Consider the following 27,148-nt stretch of genomic DNA (forward strand, 5'->3'; position numbering starts at 1 on the left):
TGGAACTTGGCAAGGTCACTGATTTTATTTATGTATTTGAGGAAGGAAAGGAAGAAAAAAAAAAAAGCTGCAGATTCTTATAACCACAAATGGTCACAGGCCCTACTTAAGATTTTTCTTAAACCTCTCCACGGCACTCCTAAGGTGCTGTGGACCAAAGAAATCAACTCCTACGTGGCAATGCATCCACTGTGTGCTCATTGGAGGTCTAGTTTCGGTAACAAGTACTCACACAGTTGGACCCTTTCATTAATACAAAGTTGTTGTAGTTTCACTAGTCCTTCCTACAGCAATGTGACCACATGCACATAGTTACATACACACCAATGCAACTGCAGGATGAAGACTGAATAAAATTAAGTACTTAGTTGCAAAATTTGAGCCAAGTATTGGAAAAATCAGTCAAAGCAAAGATTTTATCTTTGTGCTTCCTTTTAGAACAAACAGAAGAAACATCAAAAAGAGCCGGTAAAGCTTCATACTCAAGGTATCCCAGTGTGCTGTTTCTGAACTGCAGAACAATTTTTTTGAGAGAAGTGACATTAGGAAGCATGAAATAAATATTACTACCTAAATAGAAATTTTCTCATTCTAGATTTCATAAAATCACCAAAAGGGTAGGCTGTGTAATACTCATTAACCTGAATATTAGTCATGGATTAAAATTATAATCTTTCTGTCAAAGAAAGCCAAACCTACTACCTGAAAGCAAAGCAAAATTCAGTCCAATACGGACCTTCTTCACATTCATTTTGAGGGTCACAGAAAGCTGTGTTGCTTTTTGGAAACTATGGATTTTAATTTTGTTAATTAAGAACTTAAGTGATTCATTCAAAATAATAATTTAGACCTATATGCGGTTTTGCAGATGTATTTCTGTGCGCACTTAGCCTATTGTACCCATGATTTTCAGTACGATCATGCATTTTGTACTAGAGCTATTTTCATTGCAACCAGAGGGTACAGTATGTTCCCAAGTGTAATTTTTAGTAGAGTTTATGAGCCAAACAAACATCATGCTCTTTCACTGCCTAGAATCTTTGAGTCAAAGCCTAACATAATAATGTTCATTCGTAAGGCAAGATCCTTGTTGAATGAGATAGAAATGAGAGCTGCTTGGAATTATCAGCAGTCAGGCAGTTCAGTGTAAACAGAACTACAATGGAAATAACTGCTGCCTTTTTGCTACAGTTTCAATTTTATTTCCTTTCAGACCTCATTCTTTGAATTTGCATTTTTACTGCCAAATTAAGGAATTGCATAAGAATCTATTTGGGCAGAAATACAGAAATTCTAGGAGTTGTATGCTAAAACCTATAAACAGAGACAATGAACTTGACAGGCTCAGTGATGGTCTTACAGCCCATTGGGTTAATACAAACACACTGGGCCTGATCCAAATCCTTTTATAAGGTAATGGAATGATTCAAAGGATGAAAAAAGCCCTGGAAATAGAAAGGAGAACATACTTCCACTGAATATGCACTACACAAGAACTTAGTACTGATTTTAAAAAGTCCTTTTATTGACTCGGAAATGTTTACCTCTTCAAGAATAAAATAGAAAATACTTAGTTAACACCTAGAATATATTTCCCTTAATGCTTTCACAAAGCAAATGAAAAATCGTGGATGCTAACCAAAAAAAAATCACCTTACATAAATTCTTTTAGGCAGTGAAGGAATGTCTATAAAACAAGGGCTCAAAAGGAAGCAGTCCCCTCAGTTCCAGTTCTGGTATTCTGACCATGTTGCTGTTAGCACTTTTTTGTATATTATTCTGAACCATTGATAAAATCCAGGAGGATTTACCTTCCACATTTTTAGTATTTATCCATGTAATTTCCGTTAGCAGTAAAAACTACTTCATGGTTAAACATTTTCTCAAAATGCTTGGAAATATTTCCCAAGGGAAAATGAAAAGTTTCCAACTTCTGCCTCGGTGTCAATAATTTTGTCCCATAGCACAGGCTCAGCTGTGACAACAAGGCATCATCAAGACCTGGGAGGCAGCATGGTAGGGAACAAGCACTTGGCAGCTCGCAATTTTTTACCTCTCAGAAAACAAATGAATTGTTTCACCGCACAGATAAGGCCTCTAAACGTCAGTCAAGGCTTAGGAGAAGTTTGACCTCATGGTTTTGTAAAGGTACCTGAGTTTCTGGTTTCAAGTATTAATTCCATGATTGCAATGTAAGTTTACCCTGGAGCAGAGCTAATGACTTATTCATTGTTCTGCTCAGGTGTGCATGAGGTGGAATTTACCTGCTGGAACAGGCATGTGCATCTGTATGATGCACGATACAGGGAGGCGTCAGCTCTCCCATAGTGCTTCTCAATCAAAGGAGGCCTTTTGTAATAGCACCTGTCTGCAGCATTTGAAATATACATTAATTTTGGGTTGGGGGAGTAACAGCACTAAAAAGCCTGCATGTTTTGCTTTTTTCTAATGAAGGACAAGCCCTAGTACTGCACTAAATACATCCTGGTTTCTTGCTAGGTAAAAGAAAATGTTATTCATCAAAAAGTAGCAATTTGAAGGAAAAAACACAGTATGCTTTTGTAAAAGACCTAGACATGTTGCACGTACATCAGGATTACAATAATGGATTAGTGTAGAGGGGGAAAAAGAAATCGAAGTTCAACTATATGTGTTATTTAATTGGCTTACTGTTTGCACTTAAAATCAAAAGCACTTGCCCGAAAGCAACAAAATATTTATCAGTCAAAAAACTCCTCTCCTGGGATTACTTCTGTGCACTGCTAACTTGAAAATCATAATCTAATTCCATAATCCATCACTAAATACATACTTAACAGTGAAATATTCTGAAAGAAAACGGCAAAGTCACACAGACTCTTCCTTTTTCCAGTCGTTGATATTTTCTTCCCTGATGTCAGAGGCTCAATCATGACAATAATATGTAATCAAAAACAGGGAGCTGTACAGAAGCAGAACCAACATTAGTTGCTCCTGAAAGTAATTTACTTCTAGGGAGAAAATGGATTTGTACACTTTCTTTTGTCAACAGCTATTTAACACTTACCAGTTTGATCCTAAATACTTTCTTAATTTTCAGAAGAACTTCAGAAAGCATGCTTTCTGTTGTACAAAGTAAGAATTAAATGTAAAGCATCATCACTTAAGAGGCAATGCAGCTTGGTAGGATTTGGCCCCATACTTTAAGCGATGCCTGAAGATAATCTTACCTGGGTAATGCATGCTCCAGTGAAAGCCACAATCACAGCCACAATGTTAACAGTGAGCTGGAACTGCAGGAATTTTGAGATACTATCATAGACGTTACGTCCCCACATCACAGCCTTCACAATGCTACTGAAATTGTCATCTGTTAGGATGATATCTGAGGCTTCCTTTGCAACATCTGTTCCAGCAATACCCTGGAAAAATTAATTGAGAATAAAATTACTGGGAAGTACACAGACAGAACACAAATCCCTGCATACTCAAAGTCCATAGTTACAGTAAGATTCCCCAGCACCATAACAATGACTGCTGAGTATGTTCTGCATTTTATATTTGCTAGGATGATGGCTAATTGGACCTGTTTTTGAAAGTGAGTACGGAGGCGGAAAAGGGCATTGACAGAGAACAGTGGAATTCATGTGATGATACTTCTGGGTGCTTTAAATTATCAGCTTATTGTCTAGCAATCTTTTGAGTGTTTGTTTTTTCCTTCCTTTTTTAGGATATTCTATTAATATACATGAACAGAATTGCTAACAATTAGAATTACATATCTTAATATGTAATCTAGTATATTAACATATCTTAAGAGTCTAAGTATGTTGGGAAGACATCTTCACATGTAGCAATAGTTTTTAGCAAAGCGAAATAGTATTCTGCTGTTGTGATGAACAGAGTCCATTCTTCTGTATAGGCAATATATTGCTTCATTAAGCAATTTTCTCAACACCTCATGAATGGAAAACTTCTTACAGCAGATTTACAATGACATAAACATCAATAAATACGCAGATAATACCATTGCAAAGCCAACGTCAGCCTTTTTAAGTGCTGGTCCATCATTGGTTCCATCACCAGTCACAGCTACAACCTGTCTCTGTTCCACCTGTGTGCTGTCAATAATACCTGCAAAAAATATATATACCAGTGTGTATACAGTGTGTTTATATGTTAGCAAGACAAAACTTCCCTCTAAAAATAGCCATGTGTGTAATACCAGCTATGTAATAGTACACAAGTCTTACAGAGATTAACAGAGTTGATTTCTAAGGAAAATAATGACGAAAGCCATGCCACCTCTATTATGTACTATTCAACATTGCTACTAGATTTTTTTGTGGAAAGATCTGATCCTGCACCACCAAAACATCAATAAAACTTGCATAGGTATCATAGAGAATGACATTGTCTCATTATGTTCTTCTGGAAGACTTCTACTATTAAAAATTACGTCACAGTAAAACCATTTCAGACCAGCTCCCTGATTAAACTTCAATGGATTTTTTTTGCTGAAGATTTAAGTTCATGCTTAAAGCTTTCCTAAACCGGGTCTTAACTATAATATCTGTTTCACTGGGTTGCCTTCTGGCAATCAGTTTAACCTCAAGATAACAAATGCCATTGATGAATTTTATTTAGTTGGAGCCAAATTAGCATTTTAACAGAGAGACATTCAACTCTGCCAAACGATGATTGAGAAGATATGAAATAATTCTTTAAATTCTGGAGCAAAACATTCAAATAAATAGTCGTAATAAAATAATTTCCACTTTAATTTGTCAAATGATCTCAAAATGAAAACACTACTTTAAATGGTGAATCAAGTTTCACCCAGCTAGCACAAACAAAAGTATTTTCCACTTATGCAGGTAGGGAAAGTAAATAAAAGATTAAATACTTTTTCTAAGGTCATAGAAGCAGCTCTGTATTTTAATGGGATGGGCATCATTCTCCACTCATGTTTTTATTTCCATGTTAGAGTCCCTTTGTCGACTTAGTAGGAATACAGGATTTCTATGTAGGATAAAAGAACAACTCCCTATATTAGGTAACATGGGGGGAAAATAAGAAAATTCCTTTTTTAACACACTTTGCACAAAGTCGTATCCTCTAAAAACAATTATCAAAACCTACCCAGTGTGAAAAGCTTTCATCTACTCTGGAAAAAAATAACTCCCATATCAGATAATCAGACAGAAATAGGAAATTGCAGATTACAGAGCAATAGCTGCCTCTTGGCAAAGTTTGGGCTTATCAGGCACCCAGAAGGTTGCAATGCAAAAGGGAAGCAGTAACCGTCCTCCTGTATTTTTCAGTCTTAAGAAAAATCAGAAAAAAAAATAAATTCACTTTCCATTAGCACTATGAACTCAGATAAATGGCATATTATTCTGATATGATCTTATAATTAGAACTTTCAGTTTTTTGGGTGACTTGTCTTTAGTATTACTAAATAAACAGGAACATCAGCTGGCATTGCTTTTAAAAACATTTATCTTGTCTTCCTTTCTTGTTATCAATATACCCTTTGATGTTAAATTAATAGTTTAAGCTTCTGAAGAAATTCATTAAAACTCCGACACCTCATGCTATTAACTGCTCCAACCAGGCAGAGAACACCTCTCGCAATTAGATTCCAGATGGGAGCATAGCCCAAACAAAGCTGAAGAGGGTTTAACAAATGACCTCCTAATGGATATAAATAGTGGACAAATGTCAATGATTCACTACCTGACTGCCTATTTTTATCCATAAAAGCAAATTACGCAGCCAGGATGAGACAACCACCCTCCAGAGCACAAAACTGCATAATCAGCAATCATGGAAAGAGATAAAATGGTCTTGGTTACCACCAGCATCTCAGCCACACATCTCTATCTCAGTGACCACTGCCAGTGTCATCAGAACTATATCAAGACATGGGACAAAACTATGTAGATGGAGGAATTTTCCTTTGAACATCAAACTAATTTCTAAAATGGAGCAGTAGCAATTATTAGGGATTCAGAGTATTTAATATAGCTATTCATAGCTATACCCGTGCTCCTTGACTTCATATTATTTTTAATCTGTCCTTCCTCCCCCTTCCCCACATTTCTAAATCACTATCTTCTTTCCAGCACTCTACTTCCTAACTCTGCTTGCTTTTCCTTTTTTTTTTTCCTTTCTATTGATACAATTTTGTTAATAGTTGTGGTAAGCATTTGTGGTTTCACTTCGAGAGTTTTCTTCAGTATCGACTAATATGCCTGTTTAGATTTTACAAAAGGTGTAGGGACAGCAAACAAAGGTGGGATGCCAAGGAAGGGCTCTCCCTCTGCAGTCTTGAGCTATGGAGAACTACTGCTTTGGTGATCAATGAAAAACTTAAATAAGGGTATTATCTGACAGACTGGCAATCAGAGAATGCCCATTTCTACTCATTCGCAATAGCTAAAAAGAAATTTCGATATTAACTTCTCATGTCTAACAGCCAGGAAAATTCTACAAAATAAACTGCTTTACTCCAGTCAATGACTTGTATACACTATTTTAATCAAACAGTTTTGCGAGGTACAGCAGGCAAATTCATAAAATGTGGCAAAGCTTCCTTCCAAAACAGCTTTTGCTGTTTCATTGATCTGTGCTCTCATCTCAAGCTGTTAGGCTACAACTTTTCTCCATCAAAAAGGAACTTTGTTCAACAGTCACAGGAACACATGTAGAACCCAACATTACAGTATGTTCCACACACAGATTCCGTTGATGCTGTAGGAATTTGGGGAGCAGTCATGTAGATTCTTTAAGACATATATGTGTCAGAGTAAGCAACTGCTTCTGATGAGGGAAAAGATTTTGTTTTTTAAAACAACTATGTATAGCCATAAAGAGGAGCACTGTATGTGCACGCTTGCTATGAAAGATACCAGCATTGCATACAAAAGTGAAAGTGAAATACATCGTATATCTCCTACCTTCCTCCCATCTAACATCACGCAAGCATTAAATCAAACCCTTGCAGGATAATATTATAAAGAATATTAATCAACATTGTGTCTTCCATTTCTTTTACAGGAAAGGTATCTGTACCCATGGTCAGATCAAAAACAACAACTGCAGCCTCAGGTTTTCCCTTTACTGTGGAACAAATGCCACTTCATTTTAACAATTCTTATTTGCATTGTCACCCTTAGAGCCACATCAGTTAGAAACTGGTTCTGGGAGAGAGAGAAAAAAAAAAAAGCTGTTTTAGGTATCTCATTCTGTCTAAACTGGTTGACCCAAAACAGGCGGACAGGGAAAACTTAGCCACAGCAGAGCATACAAAGATGGACACTAGTTCGGGTGTTATTGATGTTATTGATGCTGGAAAGTTGATCATCCCATACGCTTACACATTTATCTGTCTTTGACAAGCCAAATGTAGATAGATGCAGTAATATATTTTCATAGGCATATTCTGTTCAGATTGGTTTTTAATATTTCCTAACTTTTTCAAGCTCCATGTTTATCTAACAAGAATTTAGAAAATCTGACTGAAAGAGAAAATTTAAATTCATTTAAGTTAAATGCTTGCCTACGTGCAGGAATAGATCTTTAAAGATTAATATAAAAGTGTTTTATATAACATTACAGACAGCATTGGTAATTGTTAAGTGAAGAGTGCTCTGCAAAGTTCATGATATTAGAATGCCAGAGAAGACTATGGCACAAATACAAAGATTTCTGTTCTGAGCAGGCACCAGCAATGTGAAACACAAAAGGGGAACCTTGAAAGCATCAGGGCCTTCCACAAAGTTAGTCCTAACACTGACGACAAAGATCTAGATAGTATTTAAAGTATAAAACTCTAGATTCACTTGTAGCATACCTCCTGCTTCCTTTAAACTATTCTTATATTCATCACTTTTGGGAAGTGTTGGTCAAAGTCAACTTTTTACATTATGGAACATGTCAACTTTCTGAGCATTTATTTACATGAATTTGAATAAAAATAAATATTTAAATTTTATTTCAAATGGAAATCAAAACCAATTGCCACTTGCAAAGTACTGATATTTAATTTCAAAATTTCAATTTTTTTTCTATTATTCTTTTTATTTTACCTAGTCTCATGGCATGTCCGCTATAATGCATCCCATGCAATAATATTTGAAATATTTTAGAAATTAAGGGTAATTATTAGAAAAATCTTTTCTTCTTTAAAGTTCCCTTTCCCTTTCTGCTTTTTAATCAAGCAGCTTTCCAAGAAAGTTCTTTTTAGTATCACACAAAAAAAATCCAGATGAATTTAAACATTGGAAACACAGCTTCTTTAGCTTGTAAACTGAGTATTTATTTTATCTTCTCTATACTTTCTGATGAGGATGCTGTTTCCATGAGTAGTAAGCATTTGCTTCTTATTTTAAAATAACAATCTGACAATATTGAAATATTTCAGCAATAATATCATTATAGGTGACATGCATTTTTATTGTTGTATTTTGAAACAGGGTAAAAAAAAATATGAAATCATACCAACAGACTTCATGAAGTCTTTAAGAAATTGTATTTCAGTTGGATTGAGATGTCTAAGTGAAATGTTTTGGTTTCACTGAAACACTTTGTGATGCTAAACCACTTTGACATTTTTTTCAATCTATTTCTACTTCAAAGACATAAATATTTGAGAGAACACTGTCTACGCAGCCTGAAATGCTGAACCATGCCTTTCTCTAGTCCCTTAGCAGTAGTAAAAAGAAAAATGTAAAAGAAAAATGATCCTCTTGCTGGGTGGGACTGTGCTGTATTAAAGACACAAAAAATGTTCCCTCCAGCAACTGTATGTCATTAAAAATTAAATATATTTTTTAAAAAAGTTTATTTTGTGATGTGTGTTTTTACCCTGAAGCAGATAGAATACATCAAAGAATAGAAAATCCTCTTGATCCCTCAAGTGTCTGAGAAAAAACATAACATTTTAACAAGAAGCCCAAAATTGGTGAACATTTAAATAGTTTCGTGTAACTTTTAATGGCCCTTGGAGTATACCATCCAAAAAATTCCATCCTGATTTCCACAGACTTGTTCTTGAACTTTGTTGGATATTTAATTGCTCTCCTCTTGACCCTGCCGTATCTTTAAAATATTAATTGTACCAGTTATATAAGACATTCAGTAGTAGTAAATATTTTGTATTGTCAAAGTGCTTATGATATAGAACATCATTAATTTGTTGCTTATTTCTCTTCAGCTATTATTGATTTTATTTTCTCTGGCAAAGGTTCCATTCTCCTCTTAAGGGAAAATCCTATGTGATTCAAATAAGTACTCCCAAGGGACTTATTTAATCAACTTAATGAAACAAATTATTGTGTGCTTCTGAAACAAATAAAACCATATTAGGCTTTACAAGTCATGTCCTCTAAGAGCTATAACACAGTGTGTTGTATGCACTAAGGAAGTGACGATACTGCAGCTGACTTTTTGCTGTTTGAATTCTGAGCTGGAGAGCAAGTAATTATGTTGTCCAAACCAATGGTCTCCAAACATTTTTGATTGTGCACAGCTAATAGTAAAAATGTTTTAGCACACACCCCAATATTATGTATATTATTTACAAATTGTGCATATTTACTACTGTGCCAATATATTATGTACATTAGAAAAAATTCACAAAATAGAATTTTAAAAGTATAGGATAAATAAACTCTATTTTAAGAATGAGATTTTATTTTATTTATGAATGGTACTAGAGATTTTTTCTTCCTGCACCCCACTGGATTGTCTTGCATAACTCCTGGCATGTGTGCACCCTACTTTGGAGATGACTGGTCTAAATACTGTCTCAAGAGGCTGAGTAAGAGCAGTCTGTCTCCAGCTGCCTCATCTTCTGCACTACGACAGAGCTTACAGGTACATTAGTTCTCCTGAATGAACCATGCTTGAGTTCTTCACATACACTGGTCCCAATCCCAAAGGGCCCAACAGATCTAATTTTCAAATTCTCAAGGGAGCTTTTGCTCTAAAGTCATTTAGGCATTTTAAAAGATTACATCCAGATCAAAAGCTTTTATAATCAGTCATCTACGAAGTCATATCAATAAAACCTTGGCATCCAAAAGGATAAAGCCAGAAATTATTTTCTACCTAAACCTGAATTATTTAAGCAGTCAGACTGATGGAAACATCTTTTTGTGGCCAGAAATGATGCTATCCCAGATCAGAAATTTTCTGATTTAATAAGCTTCTAAGTGTGAGCTTCAAGGTCAATAGAATAAAATATCATGCCAGCAAGAAGTGTCAGATACAGATTTGAAGAAGGCTTCACAAAGAATGCTGTGAATAAGTCCATCTTTCATAGGAGCATTCTATCTGCAGATGGCATTGTGAGAGAATATGGTTTGTATGGCACAGTTTTTATAGGACAAAAACAGACTCTAAAAATACAGTTGAAAATCTGAATGAAGCCTGTTCATATCATACCATTACAGAGCCTATAGGAAAATGGAACTTTATGCCTACATTTTACATGACATATGAAAACTGCTATTGCCACATGAAAAGTTTTTATTTTGGAATACTATCTAAATGTAATTGTGGGAGAACAGAAGCACAAAAACTTGAGTGAAAATGAAATTGTTCTTGGTTGGTTTTTTTTGTGTTCGTTTTTGTTTTGTTTTGTTTTCATGAAGAGGTATATTCAAGGAGATTAAAATCTACTCTGCCTCTTATTTGTATGAAGAATTACCCATTTCTCAATAATATTTTTCTGGCCAGCACACATGCATTTTCCCTTCCCAGGCAGAGCCTCGTTCCAGTCCAGTTAAAAAGTCCCAAGGCAAATAAGAGATTACTTCTACTTGCCACACAACTTACTGGTATTTCTGTTATTCCTGCCAACCAGTATCTTGTTATTTTCCATTTGAAGGTTCAGACAGAATGCAAACACAAGAGATTTCGTTACCAAGAAAACTTCCTTGTATTATGTATACAACAGAGATGTGTAATTACAGATAACTCATATACAGTGTTAACAGTAACATTTTTACAATACAGAAGATGCGTCAACCATATTTCAATAACCTTGGCATTACTATACACACACTCACCTTTTACCAAAGTGTGTTTGTCTGTGGGAGATGACCGAGCAAGTACTCGAAGTTTTGGCCAGATTTTGTCAATCCGCTCTTGCTCAATCTGGAAAACAACAAAAACAACAACATAATGATTAGTCTGTGATGAGCAAAATGCAAACTATATAACTTCTCAAAGTATATAATGTATATATACTATATATGAATATGTAAAATATATAACTTCTCTAAGTATATAATAACAAATATGTAACTTCTCAAAGCCAATCAAACGTTTACAACTACAGATGTGTTCTTTTATTCTGCATTATAATACAAGCTCTTCACCTCATTTTGGCACTAATCATGGCAGAATTTTCTCGGTACACCAACAGCAACAAGGACATATCCATAGCATATCCTTATGCTCCCAGGATTCCATCAGTCAATTCAAGGAGTAAATGACTGTGTCCAGACACAGCACGGAGTTTTCTTTTTTAAAGCTGGCTTCAATAGTCTGTGTTAGCTCCATCTTTTATATGTGGAATTAAAAATCTTCTGAGAATAGACTAAGTTATTGAAATCATTAGAGTGAGTGAATATCGCAGTACATGGATTAGATAAAGTGGTACAAAATAAAGCGGGCATAACTGGTTCTTTGTACAGACTGAATTCATGAGACTTAAACCTGCAGACTGCTGTTGTGTTCCTTCTCTTTGCTAACAAACCTGTTTTTAATGTACTTAGTTTTGATTTCTTGTATACTAGTGCTATGGTTCTAAAAACTGCCGAATAAGGCTAGCACTAAATTTATAATGGCTCTGCAGGATAAGAATTAAAGACTGGATTTTCAATGGTATTTTAAATAGTGAAAAGATACTGCTAGAAAGAAATACCAATCTCTCCAAGTAGTCTTTACTGAAATAAGGTACACATTGGTGCAGGTGAAAGAACATTTCAGTGTTCTCACTACTTGTAAACCATGTTAATATGTATGGATTTACTATATGAATTACCTCTCCTTTCTCATTTCGGATCCTTCTGTTAAACTCTTTTCCTTCAAGGCAAAGAAAGTCTTCTCCTGGATGAATGATTCCACATTTTATGGCAATGGCGCGTGCTGTGTTGATGTTGTCTCCAGTGACCATGCGGACCGTGATTCCAGCTCGCTGGCACTTTCTTATGGCTTCTGGGACCTTCAAAAGCAATATAAAAGGGAAAGAAAATATGAGATAAATATGAAATATAAATACAAGTTGGATGTTTACAGTTAGAGTATTTTTAGCCTAAGAAATTCATTAAGTAAAAAGGGAAATCATATGTGTTATGGCATAGATTAAAAGTTACTTGACTTCTAAAGAATTGAGGTTAAACCAGAGGCAAGACAAATCTTGTAGCAAGAAGCATACAAACCATTTTTCTGATCACTTGGCTTAAGCTTCTCCTGATTTTGATACAAACAGGAGTACTCTGCAGCTTTTTTGACCTTTAGCAATTAAGGCACCTAACATACTCAATATACGTCAAAACTGAGATAATCAATATATGTATATTAAAAAAACTGTAAAAAATGAAAACTTTCTATTCAATATACATGCACTGAGAACAGTTATTTTGTACAAAAAATTATCTAACATCTGATCCAAACTTCTCTTTCAATAAGATTATCTAAAACTTTTTAGAATTCAGCATTATTACCCTAATTTATGCATATCAACAGGTGGTATTCCCAAATATACGTGAGCTTAATATTTCAAGAATAACTTATTCCAAAACTCTAAAAATGAAGAATGATTAGTTACCCTCTTTCTGCATGAAACCAACTTTTCCTGTTGCACAGCATATATACCAATGAGGGAGAATTCAGTGTCTAACAGGGTCTGGGAGATTAATGCAGAAGCTATATACTCAGTTGGCATCGTATATTTGGCATCAGCTTACTTAAAAATAAAAAATCATTTTGTAATGAAAATAAGCAATAAGCAAAGGGTGTGATTATGAAAAGAATTGTCATTTTTAATAATTATCAACAAATTTTAAAACAATCCTATTTAGTTTAAGAAAGGGAATGGAAACGGATATTACTGGCTGCAATAGCAAAGTTTTCTACTGCCAATTCAGTGCAATTTGCTGATTATGACCTCTATCAGATAAGTACTCTGTAGAACTTAATGCCAATTAGAGTGGATTAATCTCATCCATTACTACAGAAAAATATCAAGAAAAGGAGCCGCCATCAACAACATAGCACTGCTAATTTTGTGCATTGCTAGATATTTTAACTTCCTCCGTAACTGTAGCGGACACTGCTGGGGGCAGGATGCTGAACTGATTGGCAGATTGACAGCCCATGCTCTGATCTGGCATGGGAACTGCTGGGCTCCTAATGAGTTCATGGGGCCAGAAAGGCTGGGTATCTTGGACTGAACATCACACTGAAAATAAATTACATGCCCTTAAACTGTATTGTAGATAATGATTATTCTAATCAGTGAGTACAATTTCACACCATGTTTCTGCATCTTTATTAAAATATTTTTTCCTCAGGAAAAAATAGTGCTATTTATTTGTATAAGATTAGAAATGTCTCCAATGGTTATAAATCAACGTGGCACAAAGGGCGTAATGGCTCATCTGGTCAGCTGTGTTCTTCCCTCTTTAATAAACAAGAGGCAGTTATGAGGCGTCTGCTTTCCACAGCACCTAACTAAACTAACACCTAGTTGAGGAGCAGACTAGTACTTTTCTCATGACTATGAAGAAAACCACTTCTTCCTCAAACTGTACCCACAGAATGCACTGTTTGCAGAATGACTCTCTGGCAATAGAGACTGCAGAAGCAAGAGAAAAATTAAAGGTTTATCTACCCGTTCCCTCATCTCTATTAATTGAAAATATTCTCCCCATGAGATGTATCCTGGAAGCATCATCTGGACTACCTGAGCCTTTTAACATTACAAAGTTGACTTCTACTGGGCACATACAACCACATCAGATCTATTACTTAAGCAAATGACTACTGAGTTACCCAGTTTCCACATTAATAATCTTGGCTACATCCGATTTGCCAGTTTGGAGTGCCCTTAGTATCCACTTAACTGTAGTGACCCTCACGCATAGGGTATGACAAATTTAGATGACTGTCTGTAAATCCAGCACAGCATATGAACCATGAAGGAGAAAAATAAATCACAGTACAAACAGAAAAAAAAATAAAAATAAAAATAAAAAATCAAATAAAGTGCCAGTCCTATTAAACAAGGTCATGGGAGGACAACCTAGTTTCAAATACACCTCAAACTAACTTATAACTAGTAAAATAATTCTACCTCCCTCTTCTCTCATTTTTGGACAGCTGGTGGGTGGTATCTGATTTACACTGTGTACAATAATTACAGTTAAAATATTGTTCATATTTTTTAATGCTGTAGGGAAGAAAGTGTTGGCAGACTGAGTGGGCAGTGGAAGCAGACATTTTCCATCAGTTTTGCAGAATTTAGGTACGCATTTCAATTTTTTTTTTTATTTTCTCTCAGTAAAGTAAACCTTTAGATGTGTGCATGTATAAATTATGCAATGCACAAGTATCTATCAAAATCAGGTGACAAATAGGTGGAATTTAGAAGTGATTTATGTTCTTCCAGAAATAAAAAATTGTAGGTGTACGTTGGCAAATCAGTATAAGCCAGTATAGACTCATTAAAGCCAAAGCAGAAAAGCTGTCAAAAACAACAGACAAATCTCTATAGGCATGAGATAGCATTCTGTTTGTTCTCTTCTTGTGTATTTATCAAAGGAAAAAAAAAAAACACTATAAAAAAGCTTAATGACAAGCAGGTATCTCAGTGCTTGATAAAGCCAGCTACTAACAATGAATAAACCAGAGTCTGAATTGCATCAACCTAAATAACCAAAGTAGTATGCAAAATTCATGGATGTCCAGTGGTTACGCTCCAGTTAAAACTGGTCAGTTGCTGGATATCATTGTTGAATAATTCATTCAAATAGTTACTTTTAATGCATGGAAGGAAAAGCAATAGCAAGAAAGTGCCCTGCAGTATAACCAGAACAGATGCAGCACTCATATCTGAGACCATGCTAGCATGACACCACTGACACTGCAGGTATGTCAAATATGTGACAACCTGAACGCACCAAGGGTGCATACAGGCAATGTGCCACAGCAGCTCTGAGGAACTAGGGGAGCTATAAATTTGCATGCAAAGATCATCTTAAGGAAAAAATGCAGCCTTTTCCATTATAAACATTAACACAATTTAAGGGAAACTACAGGTTGTCAGGATGGTGACACTGGATTGCTTCACTGGAATTACCTAATCTGCCATTTCTGATAGAATAAATCCTGATGCCCATGAATATTGACAATATTAATAAAACAGAAGTTGTAGTAATATTTCACATTTTTATGCTTTTTCCCCTGCAGAAGACACTTTGAAAATTCATAAACTCCAATGCTGTGTCTATATTTATTTACTGGACTAATTCTTGCAAAATAAGAAGGTTATTTATAAGAGCTCAACATCTTACTATTTGCAACAATTTCTGATACATAATTCCAGCTAAGTCAGATATTTCATACAGACACCATTTTCTGAAATTTATGTTTTTGTTATGGCGTGGAAGTTCTTTTGATCTTACCACAATGGAACAGTCAAAAGGGATATGGAGAAAAATCCCCTCAAAACAAAGTTCCCCAAAACAACTGCAGATTTGTCCAACATTTAGTAGAATTCTGGTGTTAAAAGGTGTTAATCTACAAGAAATTCAATACATTATTTAGATAATTTTAGAAATAAAATGTTTTTCTTCCTTCATCTTCTTTGATCCTTTAAATAGATGTCAGACTTGACCTCTTTGTTTGTAGCAACACTTCATTTTTACCTCAAGCTCCTAAGAAATTATTCCCTATGAAATGAGAGCAGTTCTCTTACAAAACACATGAAAGGATAGTTTGCAGCTATTTTAAATAATAACTGCAAATCCCATTGCTACCCATTTCCTCAGTCTGTCATACCATACTGTCATACCTATTATAAAGCTATTTTCAAAAAACACGTATCATTAATCAGTTTTGGAGGGAAAGAGCACTGATTCATAGTTCTATGGGTCACTGACAGTTAAAATCTTTCTGAGTTTATATATATATATATAAATGAGCTAGAGTATTAGGAGTGGGATCCATGCAGACAGAATATTTTAATAATATTTTAAAATATTTTTAAAGACATGCAATGTCAGGTGTAGGGACAGATGGATTAGCAGTAAAAGACCATCTGATGATGGGTAAAGTGAATGCTGTTTATCTGATGACTGCAGAAGTAAGGATTTTATCATAGTTTTCACCTAACCAAGACTTAATTCATATTATGTATTTCTCAATACTGAAAAAAAAGGCAAGAAAAACCATTAACACTCAAAGTACAGCTATGCAATTGGTGCCTATAGTTGTAATTATATCATGCTATTTTCCTTTATTTATTTTCTAGTTACAGCAGAAGTATATAAAGGCCTACTTTTAAAGTGACTCAGGGAAGTAGTTTTCCTTGCATGTCTAGCATTGCCACCAATTCTTAGTGGATCAAATACAAAGATTTAGATACGATTAAAAAAGAAAGATCCAGCAAAAACATAAAAGGAGACAGAAGACTAAAAAAGACCAAGATTGGTACCAAGCTACTTTATGCAGAATAAGAACCCACTCTTTCTGTATAAGGGAAATTTGAGTTATCTTTCAATAACCTTACTCCAGAGCAAACGGCAGTCATTAATCACCTACCGAAATTACAGCACCATCACAGAATGGATTTTGCTTCCATTGTGCATATCCAGTACTGATTTTCTCAAATTACTTGAATTAAAACTTTTGTCACGTTTTTACAAGCCATTTAAGAATAGGATCCATGAAATCTGCAGCCTCTCCATAGTAAAGCTTTTTCTTGCCCAAATATAACATTAAAAAGTTTTCCTGAGTAGCCACCAGTTACAATCTCAAGATAATTAGCAAAGTGCCAACATCACAATTATAGCCATAGCAATTATAATCGCTACACCCCTTTCTTCTGCTTTCAGAGTTGTGCCTCACCACATTGCTTAAAGAAGAAATCTTTAATATCTGGGAGTATAATAAAACTTGTAATGATCAGTTCTCCTGTATACTCCTGCATGACAGAAGGTTCAATCATTTTAATCCTGTAGTTCACAAAGCCCTATTTTGCTATATTTAAATATCAGTTGATTAATAGTTGATTTTTATCAAGTTAATTTGATTTTTTTTAACCAACTGAAGTTTATTTCTAAAGTTCACTTTCACCTTCGACAGAACTAATTAAAAAAAAAAGATAAAGACTGCAATAAATCTATAGTTCAATTTTTGTTCAGTTCTCCAAGAAATGTTTTATGACATAAGAATTTGATATACCTCTGGCCTTACTGGGTCTTCAATGCCAACAACACAAATGCAAGTCAGATCAGATAAAATGTCATTTTCATTGTCCCAATCTGGCTCAGGGCTGCTATTGAAGTCTCGGAAAGCAACACAGATAGTTCTCAGTCCATCACAGGCCATTGGTTCAATCACTTTTTTCACCATTTCATCCCGGTCACGTGGTCTGAAGACACGAGGTTCACCAGCTGCATTAAGGATCCTGGAACACCTTTTTTATTTAAGAAAAAAAAAATATTCATCATGTATTTGCATGACAGTTGAAAAGTAATTCCTTGTATCAGCTCTTTTCATTCAACATCTTCCTTTCTGACAGCAAGTTTTAAATTTCTATTGCAAATATCTAGACCAAACAAGAAGATTCACTACTGAAGTGTCATCAGATAGAATTTGAATGTAACTTATTATGAAGACACCAAGACCCTGTCCTCCATTATTTCCCTAAAACCCATGTAATTAATGAGCTGAGAACTTACAAAGAAATTGAAAAACCCTTACATTCCAAATGTGTTTATTAAACTAAAGAATGCATTCATAAATTACCAAATGTAGACGAGAAATAAATTAGAAGACCCAATATTTCTGCTAGCCAGTCACAAGAAAACTAAGTCAAAGACTTCATCAGGGCAGAGGGAGGGGACAGGACGTGGACAGTAACACCTTTATTCTCCTCAGGTGTGTCCTTTTCCTACTCTAAGTAGCAAATTCCAAACACCAAAATTCCCAGGTATGTTTTATTAGTGTCAGAATGTTTTGCATCATTAAGATTTTGGAAAAACACAGCAAGAAATCCTTTGAACTTACTTCTTCAGAACAATTTCAGAAGCTCCTTTGCTGTACATTCGGAAACTGCCATCTGGCATTTTAATGACAGTGCTCATTGACTTTCTCACAGAGTTGAATGTGTAAACCTTATAAAGTTTCTCCTCAGGGATGAGGTTCCGAACAGGCTCATAATCCTGTTTCAAATCCAGGACAAACCCCAAGAGGCCACACTCCGTCTTATTGCCTACCTGGCGAGGCAGGCCACCTTCTTTTTCTGGTGGCTGTAGAGGAGAAAAGATTAGATACGGATTTCTGTAATGATTAGCAGTATGAAATGCCTTCTACCCAATTAATAATAAAGTTACAGTGTACAGTTTAAGATCTAAAACTCTAATTATGGAGTCATGTCTCTTCCAATTTTTAAAAAACTAGCAGAAATTTCAGTGTTATAACAGACTGGAAGCAGTTATGCTCATAACAAGGAAAATGTATCTAGTCAGATGACTACTTTTGGTCTTTTGCATTTCTTTTAAATCAGCCACAGGCAGTTGAACTTCTTATAGCTAGGCAAAACATCATTAAAAATGAAATAATTTTCTTTAGGCTCGATATAATTAATACTTACTCATCACAAATAGAATGTTTGCTGTTCTTACTTGCTTAGAACTGAATTGTTTTGCTGACTTTTATGGGTTTAATGGTGAATTAAAAAAAAATGTCCTTTTTATCTACCAGGCAATTTTGAATCAAAAAAAATAATAAGAAAAAGAAAAATCAATCTGCATCTTAATCATACACAGTAAATCTCCATAAAAATGGCATTTCCAACAATCTAAAAAATAATAATCCTACTGCCAAAAGCACCTTTTTCTCCATACTTTAGTCGGCTGCTTCAGACATTAAATGCTTTATAAGTAAAAACAAAAACAAACAAACAAACAAAAAAGAGTAGTCTAATCATTTTGCAATTCTCGTTACTTCTAGGAACAAGGACGACTCTATCTTCCCATTCAAAATATAAATAAAAACAAAAAACAACCACATTTCACAAAAAAAAAGTAAATAAAATAGAGGTGTAATATATCCCAAATAAAAAATTCCTGTGTTGTCAAGATTCCAGATAGACTTAAGGGTCCCATGCATGATCAACACTGTTAATAACTTACATTTTCCTGTACACATTAGAATTAGAGAAGTGGTTTTTTAAGCTTTTGGACTCAAGAGAAGGAAAAATCCTTTCACAACTTTAATTTGCAAAGTATCATAGCACCAAAAACATTTGCATTTGACTCAAGACAAGACTGTAAGTTATCGGTTTAAACGTGACAAACATTTGCCTTACATTTTGCAGAATTGAGGCTGCCGGACTACATTCAGAATTATGTCCATGTTTTGAGCATAGACTTTTAAATCTACTCTACTTGGGAAATACCTGAGGGATGAGGGGTAATGTAAGGAATGATTAACTGAAATTACAAATCTCTAATTACACTTAGATTTGAATTCTTGCAATGAGTGCTGCCATAAAAGGGGGGAAAGGGAATTTTACTTAAGTAAGCACCCCAGAGAACCACCTTTTGCAGCTGGTTTAAAAATGAAGGACAGATAGGAGATAATAATAGACTTGTCTAGAACTGAAGTAAGCAAAATGAAAAACAGAATTTCCGTAAGAATCATTTTTCTATCACCAGAAAATTTTATACTCAGATTAACAAGATTTCCTGAAAAAAATAGATGCATAGATGCATCTCCTGAGAGAGATGCATCTATGGTGAGCATTACACAATAATCTAAAAATATTATAAGAGTTATCCTTCTATAACTCATTGTAACATCTCTAGCTTCTATATAAACAATCATCTGACCCAGTTATATGGGTAAGATTTGTGTTGCTATGACATTTTAGCATTATTCCAGGCTCAAATTAAAACACTTACACTCAGAAAGTATAACAATATGATATATTAAATTTATTATACACTATAATAACTTGTCCTGCTGTAATCCCATTATAGTGTGATACAACTGCCCTCTGGATTCTCAAAGTCACTTAAGGATCCCTGCCTTACAACCCAATAACTGGTAGTTATATGATCTCAAAGAACTGTTAAATTCAGTAGATATAAAAATTTCAGGTAGGAGTCAACAAAATATCCTTTAAAATATGATTTTGTTTAAATAAATTAGTTTAATTTTCATGACATTGCTGCACACGGTTCTTGAAATGTGCTAAGAACTCCTGTTTTTTCAAAGCAGCGGATTAATCAACTTCACTGCCTGGGTAGCAATGCAGGAAAAGACTGATTTCATATCAAACTTTCTGTTTTAGCTCTAAATCCCTATTTACGTTGCATCGCAACAATGAATCTCAACATTGACTTAAATGTGAATGTGATTAAGACACTAGCAAGTGCACACTGGAAACCAATGAAATAGATATAGATTTCTTTCCATCACAGACACAGAATCTTAGACAACTGCTATTTTTTATACATATAATTTCATCATGAGCAACTGTGAATATATACTGACAAAATAAAAATCTACCTACATTTCACAGTGTTTAAACCTAGAGGCCTTCTAAAATTTATTTTTTATTTAACCGTAAAGTAGATCACACTTTCCTTCTCTTACAGTGGTCTAAAAATAGACTTCTTTTAGTGACCATCTTTTGAATGCAAATACGTAAGCAAGGGGAAAAAATACCAGTGAAAAAATGAACAGACATTTCAGAAAGGTTTCGAAATCTGCTAACAAGTGGCCACCTCCCTCTAGAGCAGCTGCTGTCTCCATACTCTTTGTACATTACATTAAAATAAAACATATGGTGGTGAGAGCTGGCAAGCACCACTTCCTTCCCTGTAATGTTTCAGCTCAAAATCTATATGCCAAAACTAGTTTCCTTGCAGATTGTTCTTGACAACCCTTCACAGAAGCTGCTGGCTGTTAAAACTTTGTACTGTGCTGTATCTATATTGTTTGCTGAAACCTACAGTTTATGGCACCTGGAACACAATTAAAAGGATTGCACAAAGGGGTTACTTTTGAATAATTAACTAGGAATTACTTAATTGACTTGGTGAATGAAAACGCTTTGACACTGTAGGAGAGAAAGCCTTTGAACTGTGATTTGCTAAAAGAAACTTTTGAATGCATTGTTTCTCAAGAGCTCAGTGAAAGGTCTTTTGCTAGTCACAAGACAATCTTCTACTGGGAAGGGACTGATAATTCTATACCACTAATATCCCACTGATAATTCTATAATAATTTTAATTGTTTCTTTCAAGTCTTTACATTATTTACATGATAATAATATTTCAATTGTAAGTAAATACTTTCATGTAAAACAAGTGCAGGCAGATGTAAAATAAATAGTTGTTATAACTATCAAATTAAAATAGGTTTCTAGGTCAAAGTACAGCAGTATTATTCAGGTTTAAAAGTACCAACCCCAAAAGCTAATATTGACTTAATACTGAATTTGGATTACAACAGAAATTTTCAAAATGATTTCAATGGAAATTAACTTGCTAGTAAAGACAGGTTAAGAGGAAAGCAAGATAAAACTGCGGGCATAGCTTACAGAGGTTCCTCAAGTTTTAAAAATACATTAGGAAACTATAAGGCTTCCATTTAACCGTAACATTTACTAAACTTCATTTTCCTTATTGCCATTTTTGATGTAAGAGGAGAGAAACTGGCAAGAAGATCCAAGTAGTCTTTACAAAACAAAGTGTTAGGGTTTCATATATTATATGAAGTTGTCATTTGTTTCATGTTATGCTTTTGTGTTCCAGAATGATGATGACTGTAAATGTATCAATTTTATTAAGATAATTAGCTTTGCTAGATTATATCCATATTGAATGCTCCATTTCAAGTCCATTTACAAGACGCAAACACATGAAAATACATTTTTCAAATTAAATTGTGAAAAAATTCCACTTTATATTTTATTTACAGAGTCACATAATGGTTGAGGTTGGAAGGGGCCTCTGGAGGTCATCTTGTCCAACCATCCTGCTCAAGCAGGGCCACCTTCAGCTGCTTGCCCAGGGCCACGTCCAGGCAGCTTTTGAAGATCTCCAAGGAGGAGACTCCACAACCTCTATGGGCAGCCTGTGCCAGTGCTCCATTACCTGCACAGCACAGAAGTGCTTCCTGACCTTTAGATGGAGCCTCCTGTGTTCCAGTTTGCGCCCATTGCATCTTGTCTTGGCACTGGGCATGACCGACAAAATCCTGGCTCCATCCTCCTTGCCCTCTCCCTTCAGGCATTTATAGACATTGGAGAGATCCTCCCAAGCCTCCTCTTCTTCAGGCTGAGCAGTCCCAGTTCTCTCAGCCTCCTCTCAGAGGAGACGTGCTCCACAATCTTAATCATCTTTGTGTCCCTTCCTTGGACTCTCTCCAGTGGCAAAACCTCTCTCTTGTACTGGGGTGGCCAGCACTGGACACAGCACTCCAGGTGTGGTCTCACCAATGCCGAGTAGAGGGGAAGGATCACCTCCCTCAACCTGCTGGCAATACTTTGCCTAATGCAGCCTTTAGCTTTCTTTGCTGCAAGACTTCATACCAAGTATAATCCAGATTCTGGATGCCAAATAAAGCAAATTCATTTGCAGTATCTTCTCTTTCCTTTTATACTGCCTGTTCACAGAGTATTTATTCTTCTCTAGCTTCATCACTTCTGCATAACTACACAGAAATATAAAGTTTGTCTGGAAATAGGCTGGTTTTTATGTGCAAAGATTCTCTTACAGACTTTTTTTTTCACATCTCTTTATTGTTTTGAAAGCTTATTTAATAATCTTATCTGACTTTTCTCTTCCCAGCTAATACTGTGGAACTTTCCTTTGGTTTTAATCAAACTTCTGCTTACATTATAGTTTTATCTCTATCTCAGTACCATAACATACTTCTGGCTTTCTGGGCAGATCACAGCTGACATATTAATTATCTACATGACTAAGATAATATTATATTAACCAAGTGCAAACATTTTATTAGAATTCTCAAAAGATCCTTTTATAGATTAATACAAACAGCATCCTGAAGATAAGTTATACTACAAATAGCTGTCATCAGCTCTGTACTGTCAAAATGTTATGAATTCACTTTTATAACATCTTTATTTAGGAATAAAAATAAGTCTCTATCTTGTGGGGATTCTGATCTTTGCTACTCTTGAGCACAGATCTGGAATAATATTATTAACTTGAGTGATGAGGAAGATCACAATTTGTCCTTGGACTGTTTGGAATTTTAAGAATTTTTTCACATGAATGAGTAATAAGGTGACTCTGCTTTACGCAGAGCACAGAAAGCAACATGTTAAATTACAGATAATGCTTTCTGTTAATATATTTGCCATTTTACAACTTATAATCACCACTGCCAGGTACAATACTGTTGAAATTCAGTTAAAGTCAAGTCAGTTTGAATTGAGGTCAGCATACGGGATTGAAAAAGAACTGTTAACTTCTTTGAGCTGGTTGCATAATCATTTTGGCATCAGAAGAAACACTCAGTTAACCTTATGTACCATTCTGATCTCACTCACTGGATTTAAAGCCCGACATTTAAAAGTTTAAAGCTTTTTTTTCTTTTTTTTTTTTTTCTTTTCTTACAAACACTGCTGAGTAGAATTACGGAATCACAGAATAGTTTAGGTTAGACTAACAGAAGTGTTCTCGTTCACTTATACGATGCCTTTCTTCATAATATACACACTTAAACATCTCTGCAACAGGCAGCAGGACATGGAGAGTCTGAATTCAAAATCAGTGGGAAGCAGAGGATTCGGATAGAAAAATGTGGTTATACAGATGTGTATTGGCAATCAAGCACATTGGTGGTATTCCCTAGCATAAGGTAAGACTAAAACATATCATAGCTCCATGCTGTTACCTCAGGTCCTGTCGCTGTCCCCAGAGAGCAGAGCTCAGCGCCTGCCCCTCCGCTCCCCTCGTGAGGGAGCTGCAGGCCGCCATGAGGCCTCCCCTTGGTCTGCTCTGCTCTGGGCTGAACAAACCAAGGGCCCTCAGCTGCTCCTCCTGCGTCTTGCCCTCTAGAGCCTTCACCATCTTTCCTGCCCTCCTTTGGACACTGAATAATAGTTTCATGTCCTTCTTAAACTGTGGTACCCAAAACTGTACACAGTGCTCGAGGTGAGGCCGCACAAGGTGGATCAGAGCAGGACAAACCCTTCCCTCAACCGGCTAGCAATGCCATGCCTGATGCACCCCAGGGTATGGTTGGCCCTCCTGGTTGTCTGGGTACCGTGTTGACTGATATTCAACTTGCTGTTGACCAAAAGCCCCAGATCCCTTTCTTCAGGGCTGCTTTCCAGCCTCTCATCCCCCAGTTTGTACATACAGCCAGGGTTGCCCCTTCCCAGGTGCAGAATCCAACCCTTGCGCTCTTTCATGCTGTTGGTGATTGCACAGCCCTCCAGTCTGTCAAGGTATTTCTGCAAAGCTTCTCCACCCTTGAGGAAGTCAATAATTCCTCCTTGTCCAGTATCATCTGCAAACTACTTAGTGTGCATTCAAGTTCTGTATCCAGATCATTTATAAAAACATCGAAGAGATCTGACCCCAAAATGGAGCCCTGCAGAGCCCCACTAGTGACTGGCCTCCAGCCTGATGTAACGCCATTTACTATAACCCTTTGAGCCTGACCCATCAGCCAACTGTTCTCCCATCATATTATGTATTTGTCTAGCTGTATGTTGGACATTTTGTCCAGAAGAATACTGTGAGAGACAGTACCAAAAGCTTTCTTGAAATCCAAAAAGATTATATCTACTGTCTTCCCTCAGTCAACTAGATGGGTAACCCTGTTGTAAAAGGAAATTAAGTTAGTTAAGCTGGACTTTCCACTCATAAACCTGTGTTGAGTATGACCAATGACTATGTTGTCTTTCAAGTGTTTTTCAATAACTCCCAAAATAATCTCCTCTATGGTTTTACCAGGCACTGAAGTGAGACTGATAGGCCTGTAACTACCAGGGTCTTCTTTCTTGTCTTTCTTGAAAACTGGGACAACATTTTCCAACTTCCAGTCAACTGGGACCTCTTCAGATTCCTAAGACTATTGAAAAATAGTTGAGAGAGGTCTTACAATGACATCAGCCAGGTCCTTGAGTACCCTGGGATGAATCCCATTGGGCCCCATAGACTTGTATGCATCCAAGTGGAGCAGCAGAGCCCACACAAGTTTGGGATTAGCGGGGAGTTCCTGCAGTCCAGTCCTCCCAACTCAGGGCTCTGGGGGTCCCAGGGCCCATCATCAGCGTTAAAGACAGAGGCAAAGAAGGCGTTATATGTCTCTGCTTTATCAACATCCCTATTTGTGAGGTGACCAACCTCATCAGTAATGAACCAATGTTATCACTGGTCCTCCTTTTGCTGTTAACAAAACAAAATAAACAACAACAAAAAAGCCCTTCTTGTTGTCCACCACAGTACTGGCCAGCTTCAACTCTAATTGAGCTTTGGCCACGTGAATTTTCTCCCTACAAAGGCAAATAAATAGCATCTCTGTAGTCCTCCCATGTTGACTGACCTCACTTCCAGTGTCCACACACTTTCATTTTCAGCATGAGCTCTAGAAGATCCCTGCTCAGTCAAGCAGGCCTTCTGCCCTGCCTGCCTGAATTCCAGCACTTTGGAATTGCCTGCTCCTGTGCTCTTAAAAGAGGGCTCTTAAAAAGTGATCAGCACTGATGGACCCCAATACCTTCAAAGGCAGATTTCCAGGGGACCTTACTAATTTGTCCCTGAGCAGCCTGAAGACATCTCTCCTCATATCTAGGGTTGAAGTTTTGGTGGCAGTTTTACTCCTAGCACCAAAGATTTTAAACTCAACTACTTCATTGCCACTGTGTTCGACAGCTGCCAATTGCCACCAGGAGGAGGGAAAAGAGAAAAGTAATAAATGGATCACAGATAAATAAAAAACAAATCTGAAAAATTCACCATCCCTGTCCTGTATTGACGTGTCCCAGATTTCTATTCTGAAATGACTGGAAAAGGAATAACAGAGGTAATTCAATACTTACTCCTTTCAACAGCTTATTCCTTTCACTTTCCATCAGCCACAAAACCCTAATATTCACAGCAGCTCTGTTTCTTGTGACAGGACACCAAATAAGTCACCTCCAGTTGTCACTATTTACTTTAGGCACCAGCAGTCACTCTCATAAGCCTATCAAAATCAAAGCAACATATTCCAAATCCTGACTGACAGGTGCTGATTTGGTAGCCAGTCTGACACACATTCAAGATCTAGACAACCTAAAACAAAAGCACTTGAAACATGTTTCAGCACTCTCAAGAGAGATCAAATCTGAAGACTAAAATTAGAAATGTAAACAACAGCATTGTTTAATAACAAAGTTGTGCATTTGTAAGTTGTGTAATACTTGTGGGTAGTAAGGCTGCCTTTTCACTGAAGTAGCTTCCGTATGTCCTCTTAATTACTACATGCTGAACACAGCCAGCAGTCTCACATCACTTAGACCTCTGTGCTACAGTAAACTCGTAGTTTCAAAGTATATCTATATATTGCATGTCTAGCCTAAGTCAGGACCCTAACTTGCTGCCAGTTCAAAATCTTAAAGCCGTAAAATAATCTCCACATCCCTCACAGTTAGAGATCAACCAGGACATCCTGCTGAGCTCAGTTACGCTGTCTGAGCAAGAAACGAGTAGCAGAGAAACAGTTTAAAAGAGTCTCTTGTGACTGATCAGACATGAGCTGCATGCTTTAGCTGACATAAAGCAGGCTGCTCAGATGAGTGACAGCAATGCTGCTTGGCATTGCCACCCAGCACGGACCCCAGTCCTGTTATTTAGCAACCATTAAACTAAAAGATCTGCTCAAAATTCCTAGC

General features: G+C 36.1%; 1 protein-coding gene across 27 annotated transcripts in view; it reads right to left on the bottom strand.

Moving 5' to 3' along the window:
* Positions 1-27,148, bottom strand: part of ATP2B2 (ATPase plasma membrane Ca2+ transporting 2) — a 413,900-nt gene that overhangs the window by 33,306 nt on the left and 353,446 nt on the right. For all 27 annotated transcript variants that reach the window (XM_083796485.1, XM_083796487.1, XM_083796480.1 and 24 more), the window contains 6 exons: positions 18,289-18,530; positions 17,461-17,695; positions 12,038-12,217; positions 11,058-11,145; positions 4,007-4,113; positions 3,210-3,401 (listed from right to left, as the gene is read on the bottom strand). In XM_083796485.1, the coding sequence (XP_083652611.1) occupies positions 3,210-3,401; positions 4,007-4,113; positions 11,058-11,145; positions 12,038-12,217; positions 17,461-17,695; positions 18,289-18,530 (1,044 nt within the window). The remainder of the gene's footprint in view (positions 1-3,209; positions 3,402-4,006; positions 4,114-11,057; positions 11,146-12,037; positions 12,218-17,460; positions 17,696-18,288; positions 18,531-27,148) is intronic.

The sequence above is a fragment of the Anser anser genome, assembly GCF_964211835.1.
Source record: "Anser anser genome assembly, chromosome: 12".
Classification (NCBI taxonomy): Eukaryota; Metazoa; Chordata; class Aves; order Anseriformes; family Anatidae; genus Anser; species Anser anser.